General features: G+C 43.2%; 2 protein-coding genes across 2 annotated transcripts; one reads left to right on the plus strand and one right to left on the minus strand.

Annotated features, from left to right (window-relative positions):
- The first annotated feature begins 2,780 nt into the window (after nucleotides 1-2,780).
- Nucleotides 2,781-7,382, plus strand: LOC133839597 (RING finger protein 17-like). Its single transcript, XM_062271215.1, has 4 exons — nucleotides 2,781-3,148; nucleotides 3,206-4,423; nucleotides 4,484-5,610; nucleotides 5,667-7,382. The coding sequence occupies exons 1-4, from the start codon at nucleotides 2,920-2,922 to the stop codon at nucleotides 6,387-6,389; spliced, it is 3,297 nt and encodes a 1,098-aa protein (XP_062127199.1). The 5' UTR covers nucleotides 2,781-2,919; the 3' UTR covers nucleotides 6,390-7,382.
- Nucleotides 7,383-7,688: 306 nt separating this feature from the next.
- Nucleotides 7,689-17,359, minus strand: LOC133839604 (uncharacterized). The gene is made up of 8 exons (XM_062271223.1): nucleotides 16,324-17,359; nucleotides 13,114-14,219; nucleotides 12,317-13,047; nucleotides 11,356-12,255; nucleotides 10,091-11,288; nucleotides 9,895-10,031; nucleotides 8,804-9,838; nucleotides 7,689-8,739 (listed from the first exon to the last, which is right to left on the minus strand). Exons 2-8 carry the CDS (start codon nucleotides 14,017-14,019, stop codon nucleotides 7,962-7,964), a joined length of 5,685 nt encoding a protein of 1,894 aa, XP_062127207.1. The 5' UTR covers nucleotides 14,020-14,219; nucleotides 16,324-17,359; the 3' UTR covers nucleotides 7,689-7,961.
- Nucleotides 17,360-17,492: the final 133 nt, after the last annotated feature.

Here is a 17,492-nt window from a genome sequence, read left to right on the forward strand (position 1 = left end):
TAAACAAAAATTCATTTTTGACTGCGCGCAATCATTGTTGTTTTTTTCCTTCTGTTTTTCAAACTGCAATTGCCCCGCTAATTGTTTTAATGTGTGCTAAATGTTGTTGTTCAATTTCAAGTATGAGCAAATTATAGGCAGAATGATTGCAGTTCAAGAGCCTATTACCCGCACAAAGTAAGAAAAGGCGTGTTTATTGCTCGCTACTTGATATCAAGTATACGAACTGTTGCAAGAGAGTAGCAATTGATATTCACTAAAGGAAGTTTAAATATTTTTGATTAATTTCAAAAGAAGAATGAAATATTTGAGTGTGTTTAAAATTCGCATATTGTAATAGACAATTTTAATAATTGCTTCCCCCTCTCATTAAGTACTTAAAGAGCACTTTAACTTCAAGTGTTGCGCACTTCTATTCTGCAGTAAAAAACAAGACTGGCTCAGCTGTCGTGTACGCATAAAAATGTTCTGGCCAGTTGATTGATTGCTTGACTTGCGTAGGAAGTCTGTGTGGCGATTAGATTTTGACCATTAAAACTAATTGGCAGCGTAACTCGGCTGAAAACGAAACGAACACTCAGTCTCCACCACCAGCACCAATTAAATTGAACGCACAAGACACGCCAACACACAATAGAAGAGACATCAATTTGCGCTGAGATATGCCCAAGACAAGGTCAAGAGTGGCTTGACTTCAGAGGGAGAGAGATCATGTCGATCACTCGAAATGCTTGTAAAGCACATACTACCAATTCAATTGGCGCTGCCCTGCCCTAACCTCTGGGGCCAACATCATAAACAACAAGCCTGGTTTCGTTTTAATGATGTGCCAAGATTTGACGCTCCTACATGGGTTTCATTTACACACAACGATCACCATCGATCTGACGATGGCGATCTCGAATCTCAACTGTGGCTGCCATTTATGGTAGAACCGAGCGATTGGCGCGAACTTGCCTGTCATCTGCTACAAATCAGCTGTCATAAGCTCCCAAAAAGCGACGAAGCGGCGCGACGCCAGCATTTTTAAATTTTTATGTTATTTGGCGGTTTTTACAATCACTTTCAAAAGCAAGCAAGCATACACCACCAGCCACAATAGCTAGCAATAATAAAAGCAACACACACTAACAAGCAAAAGCCAAGAGTCTGTCTCCTCCAAGTCGGCATCGCTGATAATGATCATTGCGAGAAGAAGCACATTGAGAAATGCACAATTAAAAGTGGCAACTTCAAATACCGCTTACCATTCACCACCACAAAGTCGCGTTGGATTGGATGCGAGATCGCATCATTAGAATGTCTTTTTTAATGGCCCACATTCATGTCCAATGTCTTATTTGCTTACTTGCTTGCAGGTGCTGAAGAACACCAAGAAGCAATTCAGCGATTATGCCGGTGAAACCCTGGCCGGGATCTCGAAGCATTTCCGTTTGCTGCACGGCCAGCTACAGAATGCCGAACTGAAGGCAATCGAGATGCTGCGCGAGTCCAGTTTGTCGCCGCAGATGCAACTCAATGAGGCAATGAGCCAACTGAATGGCTACGAGCTAGTTTTAATGGTGAGTATTAAGTAGTAAGACTTCTTTTCTCTATAACTTTCTCGTGTGACTGACAGAAACTACGCAAATGCCTGAAGCCCGAAGTGCTGGATAACATTTTCTTGAAGGACGTCATCTGTTTAATTCACGAGTACTTGGAGAAGATTCCAACAAGTGTCAAAGTCAGTAAACTCGCTGGCAATCCCTATTTGTAAGTACAGATTAAGCATTCATTTATAGATTAACTAATGTTTTCCCCTATCAGTATCAGCAACACCGTCGAAAAACTATCCGATATTATAAGCCGGCATTTCAGCACCAAATTCAACGATCCACAAATTAAGGTAAAATTTTCCAACGAATATAACGACAGCAGTATTATTTCGGACATTAGCTATGGTCACCTATCTCAAGCAAGCGCCATCACCTGTCCCAGCACCAATATCCAAACACAGGAGTACGGACCGCTTGCCGTTGCACTTCCTTCGGACAGACATCAACTTCAGCTGAAGAACCGCATCACCAGCTCTTACAGCAATAACTCTGTTGAGATGAACACACAGTATAGCCAGATTTTAAACTCATTCTCGGAGCTGGATATCAGCAACTCCAACTCTAACCAGAAATCCAATACCCTGACCAGCCAAGTGGGCGATTGGTTTAAAACAGGTGCAAGCGTCCTAGTGGTCTCTGTTAAGACTCCGCAAGATTTCTATGTCCAATGCCCTAAGACAGCGCAGCACATTCGTGAGCAGCTAAAGAGATTTATGACGGAATCGTCTGATTGTCTGACGCCCAAAATGATTGATGTTGGTGAACAGTATGTTGTACGTATCAAACAAAATGAAATCGATCGCTGGCAACGCGCTTTGGTTTTCTCAAAGTTAGCAAAACCGAACATGTATAAAGTCTTCTTACCCGATGTCGGGGTATATGAAACTATACAGAGCAACGCGTAAGTAAATGACAATTATTTAAATCAATTCATAAACTCATTTTATTTACTGAATCTCCAGTTTTTATGAGCTTCCCGATAGTCTAGTCGACGTGCCGCATGCCTCCGTGCACTGCAGCTTGAAGCAGCTGATGCCCAGCACCGGCAACTCTAAGTGGGATCCTAAGGCAGGCGCCTTTCTTAGGCAGGTGGTGCAAAATGAAGTTTTTGTGACAGTCCTGCGATCGATAGGACCACAAATCTACGAAGTGGATCTGACTACCACCAATTACAATTCATACATTTCGGTACGCGAAGCTTTTTTTATACACAGGCCTGGCACACTCAAAGAGTGGTTACACGCACGCTCAGCTGCCCAATCCACAGCAGCAGGTCGCACAAGCATCACAGAAATTGGAAGCACATGAACCACATGTTGGAAACATGGTGATGGTGCAGATACTCCATGTGCAACATCCCCAGGATTTTCATGTAATGTGGCACAAAGATGGAGAAAAATACGAAGCCAAACAAACCGAGCTTCAGCATGTCATGAATGGCATGAGTCTCGCCAATCTGGAGCCCATCTATATGGGTAGATTGCATATGGCTTGCGTTCTGCAGTGGGAAGGTCAATGGCATCGTGCTCGCATCGAGGAAATGCTGCCGGATGGTGAGTAAAGACTTGCTTCGCAATCAAGTAGTATCTAACATAATATTTGCATTGCAGGTTATGTCGTGGTTCGTTTTGTGGACAGCGGTATAAAACAGAAGCTATACTGGGATATGCTGCTTATGCTGCCGAAAGAGCTCTGGCATCCTGAGTTTGCCATCAAATGTTGCCTGGCCGATGTCGAACCACTCCAGAAACATAGTTATGCTTGGACAAAGGCAGGAATCGACGCATTTAAACAGCTGACTTCCAATCCTAAGCTGATTATGGAAGTGATCTCTGTGCGTGACAATGTAGCTCATGTTGCGTTGCAGTTCACATGCTCTGGCCGCGACAACACGAATGTGGCTGCATTGCTGGTGGCACAAGGGCATTGTTTGTCTAATGGCGAAAGTAGTAAGGTTAGAGAACTGACGGTTGTCAATCAACCGCCTATCGATGCGGATACACGCAAATTGATAGAGTTGACCAAGAAAGAGTTTAAAGATGTGGAGCAACCTAAGCCTGATGACAAGCTGGCACCAACAATTCAACGTAGCGAAATTGAGGTGCTTCACGTTGTAAGTCCCAGTGAATTCTACGTCAACTTGAAGCAATTTATGATCGGCTTAGCCGAGTTGAAAAAGTCCGTACAGAATGCAGCCGTTGCCATGAATGAGACGGAAGGGCACTCGCTTCAAACTGACTGGGAGCCAGGCAACATGTGTTACATCTGGGTTAAGGCCAAGGCGGACATGAATGTATTCTGGCATCGTGGTAAAATTATCAGCGTGGCCGATGAAACCGATGTCGAGGATAAATACAATGTTCAACTGTGCGATATTGGCGAACTGGTCGAAATGGTACCTGCCTCCAGCTTATTGCCAATTGATGATGCTATGGCGCTTATCGCAAACGGCGCATTGCGTTGCCAACTGTACGGCATTAGTGCAAAGGATGGGGCTTGGTCACCAAAGGCGATTCAATTCTTTAAGGCCCAGTTGGTCGCATATGATTTGCTGTATGTGACAGGCCATGGCCGTGATGGCGACTGTGCGAATGTCAATTTATGGGGTTCATTCATCGTGATCTCTGGTCCCTTTTCTCCAGAGCGCACTACATTCGTTAGCATTAATGAAGAACTGGTCAAGAACGGATGGGCCGTTAAGGATGGCAACAAACATTACGATCTGCCAGAACACTTTGCTTCACTAAACACAATAACAATGATGGATACAAATAACTTTGACGATGACGAGGTCTTGGTGGACCTGGAAAAAGTGGACAGACTAAATGGTAAAGTGTCCTTGATTGGGCATTATTTATTTAATTTAAAACTAATCTATTTCTCTATAGCTGTGACACCTGTAATGTTTGGAACACTTCCGGATCAATCTTTCGACTACAGTGATGAAATGCCTCCACTTCAACTGTTGGAAAATTTCAATGATAAGACACCCACCACAGGTTGCAATGAAGCGCCTTTGGCATGGCGAACGCCGCGTGATTGCAAGAAAAGTATCTTTACGGCGCTGCCCACGTACGTCAATTACCAATGTGAGATCTATCTGAGTCTGAGTACTGATAAGCCATTTAATAAGCATATGTGCGAGTTGCTAGCGGTACACTTCAGTCTTGAGTTCCAGAACCAAGTGCCAGGTACTTATGTGGTGGGACAACCGGTGGTGGTCAGGTATCATTTGGACCAGAAATTCTATCGCGGCATTGTGCAGAGCAAGATCAGCTCAAAGGGCGAGTATCGTGTCTACTATGTGGACTATGGGAATGTGGAGAAAACGCTGCCTGCAGATATGATTCCCTTTGCACCGTTTCCGCATTTGAATGCTATGTGCTTTCGCATTGCCCTCGATGGTATGCGACCCAAAGAGCATAAGTATGATCTAAATACAATGGATGTGCTGCACAATGCTGTAGTTATGAAATTGTGCAGTATTCGCGTTATGGAATCTAAAGCGCCAAATGGATTGCCACTGTGTCAAGTCAAGGTGGACAACGAAGATGTTGTCACCATGATGGTATCGAATGGCTGGGTCTTGCGTAAAACATCACATGATAAGCAAGAAGTTGCACTGCCTCGTCCCAAAATGCTCGAGAGTTTCAAAATGTTCGATGAGCTACAACAATTGGGTGAAGTGAACAACAATACGACTGTACAACCGCCTCCAGCGAAGAAGAAATACACAATGCAAAACCAACAGATGCAACATTTTGAATGCGATGAGGATTTCGATTGCAAAGAAGAAGCGCTACAACAATTGCAAATGAGCATCAATTGCGAACAAAAGTCCGTCAATGGTTTCTCAGATGACTATACTGAGAACAATGATGATGGCATTCCGCTTATCGAAAAGAAAGTTCTCCCTATCTCTACGAGTCCTGAGCCAGATTCAGCCAGATATTCGTCATCATCACATAGATCAGCCATAGATCAGGTTCGACGTCGCATTCAATTGCGTAACAAGGTATGTATTAAGTTATATTCAGTCACATTTACCACATTTAATCGCATTTGTGACAGGATCGGCTGGATACCTCCCATTTCTCACCAATGGACACTTCTACGGAGCGTTCTTATCACACTGATGTCGGCGGCGTGAAGGCACCCAATTTGCCACGAGGCGTCATACACTTTAAATGCAGCATCGATAAGGTACTATCAGCCACAGAATTGCAGATATCCCCTAAGTTATCCGAGTTTACGAAGCACGACATTGGGTTGACCCAGGAGACAAGCGCATTAATCAAGAGAGCCAAACGACTGTATCCTGTGGTTTTGGATGCTGTATGCCTAGCACGCTATACTCAGGACAACGAATGGTATCGTGCCATTATCAAAGAACTACATCAATCCTCGCAGCAGGCAACAGTTTTTTATATTGATTTCCATGACACCGAAATGGTACCATTCACTGATCTCAAATCTATCCCGAAAGAGCTATTTATGTTTCCGCGTCGCACCTTCCGCGTAAATTTGCACGGCATCCGAATTAATACGAATTTCAACGAGACCGCCGTGCGCCATTCACTTCAAACTTGTCTCTGCAAATATCCCGAGGTCTTCGTTCGGGTCCACTACCCACCTAATTACCACGATAACAGCAATGATGACTCTAGCGAAGAATCTATGTTTGTCTCCAAAAAAGAATTTCAGCTTCTTGAGGTCGATATCTTTGAGGATGAGTACACATCAAATTTACTCTATAAGCCATTAATTGACAGTAAAATGTTCTTATTGAAGTAGTTCTACATTATCACGCCTAATTCGTTGGAGCTTGAAGTATTCAAATGAATTTCAAATTATTTAATTTTAATTTTTTTTTTTTTACATACTTGAATATGTATTTCAATTTTAAGTTCTTGTGTTAACTCAATTTAAATATGATTCAGAATTTGAAGATTATACACGACATTCAGTTTCCTTTTCAATATTAGCTGCTATATTTCAGTTTTTTCTGTTTCTTTCAAAATATATAATAAAACATCTGGTAATTATCCATAAATTGCATTTATTTCTTCCACAAAATGGGTTTTGTTTTATTTTGTTTGTTGTTTCATTAATTCTCGTTGAAATTTGTATGTAAGTTGTAAATATTTGAAAGTGGTTTTGTATTTTTTTTTTTTTTGTTTTTCATGTTTTGTTTTTCATTTGTTTTTGTTTTCCATATTATCGTGTAATGAATTATTTAATTTAATTCTCATGCTTATGCTGTGTTGTGTTTGCTTAAAAACTAGAAATTTTAACTAATCGCTTCTTAATCGAAACCATCGAAAACAATTATTGAAAATAGCCTAGAGAAGTTGCAACTACTACAAATCAAATATATATATATACTACATACATCGAAATGGTTTACTTTTTATGTTTTACGTTTAGTTTTAGCTTTATGTTAATTCAATATGACAGTTGTGTTCGTGTACGTTCGATCGCTGGCAGAGTGTTTTGTCTCCTTGATTGCAAAATACAAATTGACAGTATAACAATTCACAATATTTCTTCATCTTGTTGTTGTTACTGTTATTGTTATCGTTACGTATATATGTGTGTGTGTATGTGTATTTGCTTGGTGGTTTAGAATGTGCTCAAGTTTCGAAAACTCAAAGATAGTAATTTGAATATAATAATTATATTTAAACCAATTGCAGCTAACTTAAATTAACTAGATTTGTGTTGTCCTCTAACATATAAGAGTTGACACTATATAAAGTAAATATAGACATAAATCAATAAAATTAATGGTCACCAAAACTAATATTGAGATGCTTAAGATTACAGCATAAAATTAAATGATGATGAATTATATTGCACTGAACTAGGCATACCATTTCACTAAGTTAATGTATGTTTCATAATTAAAAAGAAATTACATCAATTTTGCGATTCGTGTTTTGTTGTAGTTTTGTGTTTAAAGCAAAGTATTTATGTTGTGAATCGAGTGAAGAGTGTAGTGTGTGTGGGGTTATCTAGAGGAAAACAGGGTAAACACTTTCACATTTAGCTAAGTCTCTTAAACCACATCCAAAATGTTCGATTAGTAAAATGTTAATATTATTATTATTATAATGTTTTTCGTTTTTTTTTTTTTTTTGTTTATCAAGAATTGGCATTCGCATATGTAAGTATACATATATATTTTTGCATTTTTTTTTATATATATAATTATATAATAGTTCGATAAGTAATACTAGTTTGTTTTGTTTCGTTTTATATAACCACAGACACACATTACACACACTGAGAAGAGCCATGAATAGCTAGCTAATTAATGTATTAAACTTTAGTATGATTAGTCCATCCGCCTTTCCACCGATTCTCTTAGACCTCCACGGTAAAGGGATCTCGCGAATGATGTATCTTCAGATGCTTATTGTGATTGGTCTTCGTTGTAGAGCTTTTACCGCAGATGGTGCAATGGAAAGGACGCTCACCCGTGTGAATTCGTCGATGCTCTATCAAATAGTAGTGCCTATGGAAAGTCTTATCGCACTGATCGCAGGTGAACTTCTTGTTGCCATGATGCTCTCGCCGATGCCTCATATAATTGTATTTCCGTATGAACTTACAACCACAATACTCACATGTGTAGGGCTTAATCTGTTTGTGCGCATTCATGTGATTTTTAAAGTCCAGTTCGCGTACAAAGGCTTTGGGGCAGTGCTCGCACTTGAACGGCTTGGCAGTGCGATTGGCGTGCACCCACGAATGTATCTTGAGATTCCATTTGGTGGAGAAGCTCTTGTTGCAGATGGCGCAATCGTATTGTGGATCCGTTGAGTGCGTTGCCATGTGTGCCTTAATGGACGTTTTCGCAAATATTTGTTTGCACATGGGGCATTCCATGGGCTCAGCATAATCAAATTTGTCCGAATGAGCTAGCCGAATGTGACGACGCAATGAATTGGCGTGCACAAAACGATCACAGCAATACGGACAGCATTTTGGTTTCAAGTCGTGCGTTTCTTTATGCCACAAGAAGCGTGCCTTTGATGGCAAGACCTCGCCACAATGACACACATATTCCTTTTTCCTTACTGTCATTTTGGTATGACGCTTTCGATGTTGAGTCAAGTTGGAATAACGTTTGAACTTTTTTGCCTGCATTTAAACACAATACATTAAATCAAAAGTTCAGTTAAGAAATCTTAATTAGAAACTTACCGCATATTTTGCACTTCAAGGGAGTTTGGCCGGTATGCATGCGCATATGCTCCACAAGAGCACTGCGCACCACAAATTTCTTATCGCAGACATAGCAACCGAATTCCTTCCAGCCAAGATGACGCTTCAGATGCAATGAGAAATTCTTCCAACGATAGAATTTTTTCCCACACGTAAAGCATTCGGCGGGATGCTCAGTTAAGTGGGCATCGTACAGCTTCACCGAGGGGAAGTCGGTGCGGCACACGTAGCATAGAAATATGGATTTCTCCATGGCCTTTTGTTCCAGCTCGCTGAGGTTATGATGGTCCTGGCCAAGCTTCGACTCATTGTAGGAAATAAGCATGCGATAAATAGCTGCCAATTTGGCAGCTGGTGTTGTCATACTCAGCGGTGGCATGGTCGGCTTCAGATCCGTTACGGTCGTGGAAGGCTTTACGTCCGCATCGCGAGCGTTCTCACTATTAACACCTAATAGACCGGCATCTTTAACATCGGGCATTTCCAATTGATCAAGCATCTGCTGGTCAGTTGAATCTGGTTTGTCCTGACAGTGCTCCTGCTTAATCTTTACAATACCATCCTTAGAATCTTCGTGAAGAGCATCGCTGCCACCTGGCTGCAGCAACAGTTGCTGCTGCTGGGCTTGCTCTTGGTGTTCAGCCTGGGGCTGTGCCAGCATAGCACCATTGACCATGGCCTGAGTGCAGATGAGTCGACGGTTCTGCCGGACATAGTTATGCTCTCCAATCATATGGGCGTTGCGTTCCTTGAGCTTCTCGAAGATTGCCACACAGTGTGGACATCTGTAGATCTTGCGACGTTGACCCTTCCGCTGCAGGGCGGCTGCAACTGCCTCTGCCTCGGCGGCAGCTCTCGATGTCGAAGCTATTGGTGGACCAGCCAGCATAGCCGATGATGACGTCGAGGTAGTGGGCTGTGCATCCAGCAATTGATTACTGCGTGCCGAGCTCGAGGAAGCGTCCAGCTCATCCGGCTGCGCATACTCGGATGCCACCGCATTAAAATCAAATCTGCAACAACATTGTTAGCAACTACAAAATTATATTTAAAAGTGCATGATACTTGCCTTTTGTGTTCACGCTGCTGCTGTTGGCCACTGGGATCCTGTGCATTATAATAGTCCTGACGCCAATCGGTCAGCTGTTGATTGTAACCATCCGCAAATTGGCTTCTAAAGTACCGCTGTGATATGTCGCCATACATCTGTAAGCAATTGTCTCCATTATTACTTGACATAAAATTATTGGTCGCAGCAGACTCACCGATTGACTCCAAGAGTTCTCAATGTCGCAATTGCTCTCCTGCTCGGAAATTTCTCCTTTCGCAGGCATCTTCTCATCCGTGCGTATATTCAAACCCAAGCCACCAACAAGGCTGCTCTCTGTGGCAGCAGCCGCAAATGAAGACGATGTTGTCGATGTGGATGCTGAGGCAGAGGGCAAGTGACTGTTGCTATTGCTTAACTGTTCCCGCTTACATGTATCCAGATCCAAATACTTTGCATCGCTCGCATCACTGTCCATCGCCACACTGCAACAATCGACAGCCGCCAAAGCAGCAATAAAATTGCTTGACTGCTCCACATTCTGAGATGTTGTTGGCTGTGGTTGCTGCTGTTGTTGCTGCTGCTGGTGATTATGATGATGCGCCTGTTGATGTTGCTGCTGTGGTTGATACCAGCCATTTAGCGATGATTGTGTTTTGGCCACGCGGAACGATGCATTCATGGACGAGTCGTGATCCATTGCTGATGAGTTACTGGAGGATGAGGCGAGCGTTGCTGCATTGGTCGCATCACTGGAGCCATGTGGTGGCTGCTGATGTTGCTGTTGCTGCAGACCAAAGGGTACAAAGCTGGAGGAAGCTGCCGTTGTTGGTGTTGCATTTTGGTGGTACAAAAAGTTGAAATCATTAAAATTTGGCGGCTGTGTCTGCTGCAATGTCGAATGCGCTGCCTGCACTGTCGCAGCTGCGTGTTGATGATGCGGTTGCTGGTGATGCTGTTGATGTTGTTGTTGCTGCTGCTGTTGAGTGGAGGAGGCAAAGGAAGACGAGGAGGATATCACAATTTCATCCACTTCCACTTTGTTGTCATCAGGCAGTATATATTCTTCACCGGGCTTCTGCTGCGACTGCTGCGTGTTGCTGGCAAACACAGATCCGGCCGACGCAAAGCTTGCTGCATTCACCACAAATGTGGTGGGATTGGTGACACTCGCCAAGGGCAACTGTTTTGAGTTGGCAAACTCGAGAAGGACGCGTGCATCGTCATCGTTGACTGCGGAGTGTTTGCGTGATTGTTGCCCACTATAGCTGGTGGTCAGATGCTTCTCTAAGATGCTGCCACCACTCGATGTAGATGGTTGTTCCACAGTCTCGCTTTTGATCTGTACCAATTCTGCCGATGTTTTTGATATGCTGAGAGATTCGACGCAGTTGCTACTTCTGCTGCTGCTGCTGCTGCTGCCGGCAGCGTTATTGTTATCAGTCTTTTTTCGTCGCTGTAGCCGTCGCTGCTGCCGCCAACGTTGTGGTCGCCGTTGCCGTTGTTGTGGCCTTTGGTTTGATGACTAACTTTTTGGGACCACGCTGCTGTGCCGGTGCCGAGAAACGTTGCGGCAACAGCATCGTTGGCTCCACCTCAACTTTCATTGGCGGCGGCTGTGTGAGATCATCGGCCGGAACATTGCTACTACTGCTGCTGGTGCTTGTGCTCGCCATGCGTATGACGCTGGTGGTGCCGTGTCCATTGTTGCTACTGCTGTTGCTGCTGCTACTGCTGCCAGCGGCATTTTCCAAGCTGGGCTTCTGTTCCATCGCTTGTATCTCACTCGGAACACTGTCGTACTCATCCAGCGGCTCCTCCTTTTCCACCTTGACCAGCGGGAGGGGCGCAACAGCGACAAATGGACGCGAGGCACCGATGCGACTTGAAGCCACAATATTGCCTACTAGATCCAAATATTCGTTCATATTGAGAGGCACATCGCTTAGCACAGTAACACGATTCTTTTTGGACTTTACAGTGCCGCTGGATGTAGAATTGACAATGCCGGAGGACCCTGAAGAGGTTCCGCTGCTAGTCGATGGGGCCGTGCAAAGCTGCGGAGGCGAAGATAAAGCCACCTGCGCAGCAGCTGAAGATGGCGATTGCTGATGATGGTGGTGATGATGATGCTGCTGATCGTCCTCCTCCAGCTCTTCGTTCTCACTGCTGCCGACGCTCATGAACTCTTCCTCCTCTTCGGCAGCCAACTGATGTTTAGACGCACGTTTGTGGATTCTGTTGCCGGCTTTTGTTTTGCGTGACTTTCTCGTTGTCGATTTAATGCCACCAACTCGGCTGCGACTGTCCTCACGTTCATCGTCGCCATCCTCGACATGATTATGCGCCACCTTGACATCTTCATCTTCGCTGTTTGCCCAGCTGTATGGAAAATGCATTTTTAGTATTAAATACAATTTAAATCCGACATTCGAGATCTTACCTCTGATCCTCCTCTTCTTCATCATCATCGTGTATGTGCAAGACGCTGGGTGGCGACTGATAGATCCTCTCTATCACTGAAAACTCGCCGTCATCTTTCTCGACACATTCGACAATGTGTTTGGGCGTCTCCTGCACAATAAAATCACCATTCTCTCGTTCCAAATAGTGAGCAACCGGCGATTCAGCGTAACGCAGCACCGAAGCGCTGGAGGAGGCGGGCGATGAGCTGGCAGCTTGCGCGGCTGCATTAAGCAGTGCACCAAATGGCGAATTGGTCGATTGGCGACTGCTGGCTCGTCCACTGGACGATGTTGGCATTAGGTTCGACGCGACGCTGGAGCAGTTGATTGCAACAATACTGCTATTCCCAATTTGAAGTGATTGCTGGTGTTGATGTTGATGCTGTTGTGGATGTTGCAGTCTGGAGGATGCGCAGGAGCTCGACGATGAAGTCGGCATCGTTGCGGACTGTGGCGGTGGTGGTGGCGGAGGATTCAGAAAGATCTCCGTGTGGGTTTTGCTGTGCTTCCCACTCGGTGGTGCTAGGTTTACATTATGTTGTACGCTTATATGTTGCTGTTGCTGCTGCTGCGGTTGCTGTTGATGCTGCTGGAGTTGTTGTTGTTGCTTGTTTTGGTTGTGCTGAGATCGAATTTGACTGATGGCGGCGCCATGAGCGGGCGGTGGCTTCTGATGCGACTGTGACGTCGTCGGCTGCTGGGCAAAAAGCTGCAAATCAAATTCAAATGATATAAATTACACTTGAATACACTTTGAAATTGAGTGGACACTCACCTGTAGCGGTGGTGGGGGAGGCGGCAGCGTGGTGGTTGCATACGTGTACTTCATAGGTGACTGCTGTTGCTGCTGCTGATGGGCAAAATGTGCGGGCTGCGTGGCCAGGAAGTGATGCTGGTGCTGTGCTGCAGCCTGCGGTATCACCAACATTGTGGTTGCACCACGTGGAAACCCATGAAGTGTTGCTGTTGGCGTCGTCTGTTGATGTTGCTGCTGTTGGGGCTGTTGTTGTTGTGGTTGCTGCTGCTGATGTTGCTGATCGTAGCGATAATCAGAAGTCAACGATGGCGGATAGGCAGCGGCCACGCTGTTTATGGTGGGTGTGTTGCTGGATGTGGTGGCTGACGCCTCAGTCGAGGGTGGCGCGCTTTTGACTGCCTTAATCGGTGGATTGCTCAATTTGTTATTGTTACTGTTGCTGCTAGAGGAGCCGTTGCTACTGCTGCTACTGGCCATTGCATTTGCCAGCAATGACGCAGTTTTCGGTGCTGTTGATTTTAATGCTGTTGATGCTGCTGTCGCAGATTGCAATGCAGGTGCTGTTGTTGTTGGTGCTACTGCTACTACAGCTGTTGGTGGCACTGGAGCTGCTGCTATTGGTGCCACAGCTGGTTTCACATCAGCATCGAGCGCTGCCGAGGAGGCGGAACCGTCTGACGATGCCACCGCAGTCTGCTGCTGCTGCTGACTGGTGTTGCTGCTGCTGCTGCCACCACTGCCGGCAGTGGCGAGTGCAGCTGCCGCTGCCAGAGTGCTGCCCATTGGGCTGTTGCCAACGATTGTCATTTGCACTAATGCCTTGATCACCTGCTCCTTGGGATGTGTCTCCAAATGATCCGAGAGATTCATGCCCGCATGCAGGTACAAAGTGCACACGGGACACTGCACGCTGTTGTCCACCATGATGATGATGATGCTGCTTGCTTTGCTTACTCTGCAAGGGGCCAACGAACTACGCTCTCAAGCTTGACTTGACTTGCTTCCTCTCTCTCGCTCGCTCTCACTCTCTCACTCACTCTGTGAATCTCACTTTAGAGTCATAAAACTGTGACTTTTCGAGCTGTTATTGCAGTTGTTCGTGTGGCGGCCATTTTTCCTCAATCCTGCAAAACAAAAACAAGAAAAAGCATAAACGGAATGCCATTCATTTCATACACATATTTATGATTAAGCCAAGTGCAATTTGATAAGCTCACAAACGATATCCACACACAACTGATATGGAGGCAAAGAATGTTTTGCAGCTCCAAGTCCAGATCGTTGTGGCAACCATCGTGTAATCTGTGGGAAACGTGCTTGAGCAAAAGCTTTTTTAACTGAAACAACCCGAGAGCGCAACATACAACAAGCCAAAAGCCAAGTTAAGAGTGGCAGCAAATGGGGAAAAATGGCTAAACAAAGGACAAGTGCGGCAAGTGTTGGCTGCAAATCAGAAACAACAAATAAACATAAGTTGGGATATGATGTATGCGTATGTGTGTGTATATGTGAGAAAAGGAAGCACGGCAACAAGAGAGGGGGCAAAGCTTCGTCCATTCAACTGCCTTTAGGCTTCTCTCTCTTCGTAGTAAAGTGCAAATGGAATGGAATGGCAACAACAACAACAGCTTTTTGTGTGCATCGGACGAGGACGACGATGGGCAACACACGGCACAAGGCAACATCACGATAATGACGAGTTATTTTCGCTGATTTTTGCTGAGCATGAGCAATAATTGATGCGATGAATCACAGAATATATTGTGACTGCGACTGCGATTCTGACTTCTGTGACTGAGACTGCGACTGTTAAATATCAGTGATTGTGATTTTTGAATGGGATACAAAAAAAAACCGAGTAAAATAGATAGCTTCATACTATCACTTCAACGGGTTTTGAAATATAATCAATTTGCCAGATAATTATAATTATATTTCATTGCACATTGTGCACGAACTTATGATTGTCGCTATTTTTCTCTTTTTTTTTTTATTTAACTCTATAAATCTTCAAGTGCCATTTATTTCAGCTGTCAAAGCAAACAGCTGGTCATCAAAAGCAAATACAAATACAACTAATTTATAACTTTGTAATACACACATAGTACATTTTCTTTGTGCATATATAGAGATCTAATGCATAACTATTTGTGTTGTAACTATTAATAAATAAACACTAATATAACAAAAAATATAAATTATCAATAAATTACTATTTATGCAAATAAATTGAATTTTCCCTGTGTGATCATAAAAAACAACCATGTTGTGGGTTTCATTTCAAATTTACGACGAAACGCATACGCCTGTTAGAAACTTTTTCATTATTATTAATTTGCAATAATTTTATATAATATGCTAATATGTTTCCAAAAGTAACCATTGTAAATGAAAATATCGCATAATTCGTTCAGATTCACTAATTAAAAATTCTACTAAACAAACCTCCTTTATGTCGCTAATTCTAATATATTGATCATAAGTCATTTGATTAAAATTTATCTAAATAAATTAAAACCTAATCTGTTATTGAAAATATAATTTAGTATTCGGAAGATAGATTGCAAATACAAAATGCAAATATATACAAAACTCAAAGACAAAAAAAGCTCTGATCTTCCTTTCAATTACATATCTTATGTTCTTCCTGAGAGAGCTCATTGATTACTCGCGCTCTCTTTAGGCACACATACACATGCACACACATGTAGAAGACACACACACATGCAAACATATTCATATTCATCTCTGCTAGTTGCGGCTTTGTTGTTTTTAGGCAATGGCAATGCCGTTCGTTGGAAACCTTTTTGCGTTGCGTTTTTCTCTCACACATTCACAGTGAATAATCTTTTTGCGTTTTTTTTTGTGTTTTTATTTGCTAAATATTGCTATACCGTAGTATGTGGGCACGTTTGTGACTGTCTATAAGGGTTGTGCACCAACAAAAACCTAAAAACAAATAGCAGCAGTAGCAAATTGTCTACAATGTCTGTTGCTATTGATTTTTCCTTAGAGCGAAAAGCTTGCTTCAACACAGGAACACATAGGAAAAGTGTCGAAAAAGTCGTACAAATCATAAGTGCGTAACATACAACAAAGCACACACACACTCACACATATTCACGCATAATGAGTTAGTGTTTGTGGACTTGAAATTAATTAAACAAGTCAACTCATGTGGGACAAGCAGATTGCCGACTTCTCTCCCTCTCTCTCTCTTTTACATACCTTCGCTGCTGCTAGTGAAGTTGCAGTAGGGTGTATGTGTGTGTGATCTTGCCTAGGACTGTCGACTGCGATGTTGTTGTTGCTTTAATTTTCTATACACACACGCACGCAGAATACGCTTCTGTTTGTTGCATTAAACTCACACACACACGCACATGAAAGGTAGACACAATTTCCAGAGTAATTTCCACTTGGTATTTCATTCGGACGTCTCTCTTTCCAAGGAGAGTCGACTACACACACGCACACACAGTCTTATGCACACTGAGAATAATGTTTAATGAGCACTAATTGTAAATGAATTGCAATTGCCGTTGTATTTGTATTTGCGGATATGTGCGTTCAATACAATAAAAAAATCTCAATTCACAGGCGGCGTTCGTGTATCGATCGTAACGTGTGTGTGTGTGTGTGTGCGAGCAGAAGACAAGGGCAAGTGAAATAGGGAGAGAGCAGTAGAGTTAGTATCCTTGGAAGAGTTATGCACCTGCAGCTGTTCTTATATATGTATGTGTGTATTTGCATTCGGCTTTGTAGTTTTTCTTTCTTTTATTTTTATTGATGCTCCTTTTTATTGGCCTTCTTGCTTTACTCCGCTGCTGGTCGTCGTCGCCTCATCGCCTCGTTCAATGACACAGAAATCTTTCTTCTCGTCTTCTGCTTTGTGCGCTCCTTCTTCCAATATACAACAACTGAGACTGAGCTTTTATATATGCTGCGAATGCGAGTGCGACGAGTGCGAGGCCATTGCTGCGTTTATCTCCATGTGTATGTGTGTGTGCGGGTGCGTGTGTGTGCTGCTACACCACACAAAGTAAAAATTTTCAATTACGTTTTTCATGCATTTACGTTTGAATTTTCCATGTGCATTTATGCAGAATAGTGAAACGCCCTTGTTAGCTACAATTTGATGATCAATTTGGTGATTTTAGTGCACTTTTCACTATTAAAAAACCGTCATTTTCGATTTCACCTTGCGACAAAATGAAAAATTACAACACCAGGCGTTAGAGTGTTGCAAAACGTGTGAAACGAATAGTGTGACCGCAACTGCAGTCATTTAAATGCGAGAACACACCACATTTAAATATATATGTATCTTGGTTGCAGGTAGAAGGAAAAGTCCGCTGAATGACTTGTATTTTTATGGTAATCTACAAAAAATTTCT

The sequence above is a fragment of the Drosophila sulfurigaster genome, chromosome 2R, assembly GCF_023558435.1.
Source record: "Drosophila sulfurigaster albostrigata strain 15112-1811.04 chromosome 2R, ASM2355843v2, whole genome shotgun sequence".
Taxonomy (NCBI): domain Eukaryota; kingdom Metazoa; phylum Arthropoda; class Insecta; order Diptera; family Drosophilidae; genus Drosophila; species Drosophila sulfurigaster.

What these genes read in the sequence shown, in the direction of transcription:
- LOC133839604 (XM_062271223.1), bottom strand. Translation starts at nt 14,019, where the DNA reads ATGGTGGACAACAGCGTGCAGTGTCCCGTGTGCACTTTGTACCTGCAT. An exon ending in GAAGAAGAGGAGGATCAGAG is followed by an intron (nt 12,256 to 12,316) that starts GTAAGATCTCGA and finishes TTTTCCATACAG; the next exon opens with CTGGGCAAACAGCGAAGATG. An exon ending in AGAACTCTTGGAGTCAATCG is followed by an intron (nt 10,032 to 10,090) that starts GTGAGTCTGCTG and finishes AATTGCTTACAG; the next exon opens with ATGTATGGCGACATATCACA.
- LOC133839597 (XM_062271215.1), top strand. Translation starts at nt 2,920, where the DNA reads ATGGTGATGGTGCAGATACTCCATGTGCAACATCCCCAGGATTTTCAT. An exon ending in CGAGGAAATGCTGCCGGATG is followed by an intron (nt 3,149 to 3,205) that starts GTGAGTAAAGAC and finishes TTTGCATTGCAG; the next exon opens with GTTATGTCGTGGTTCGTTTT. An exon ending in AAAAGTGGACAGACTAAATG is followed by an intron (nt 4,424 to 4,483) that starts GTAAAGTGTCCT and finishes ATTTCTCTATAG; the next exon opens with CTGTGACACCTGTAATGTTT.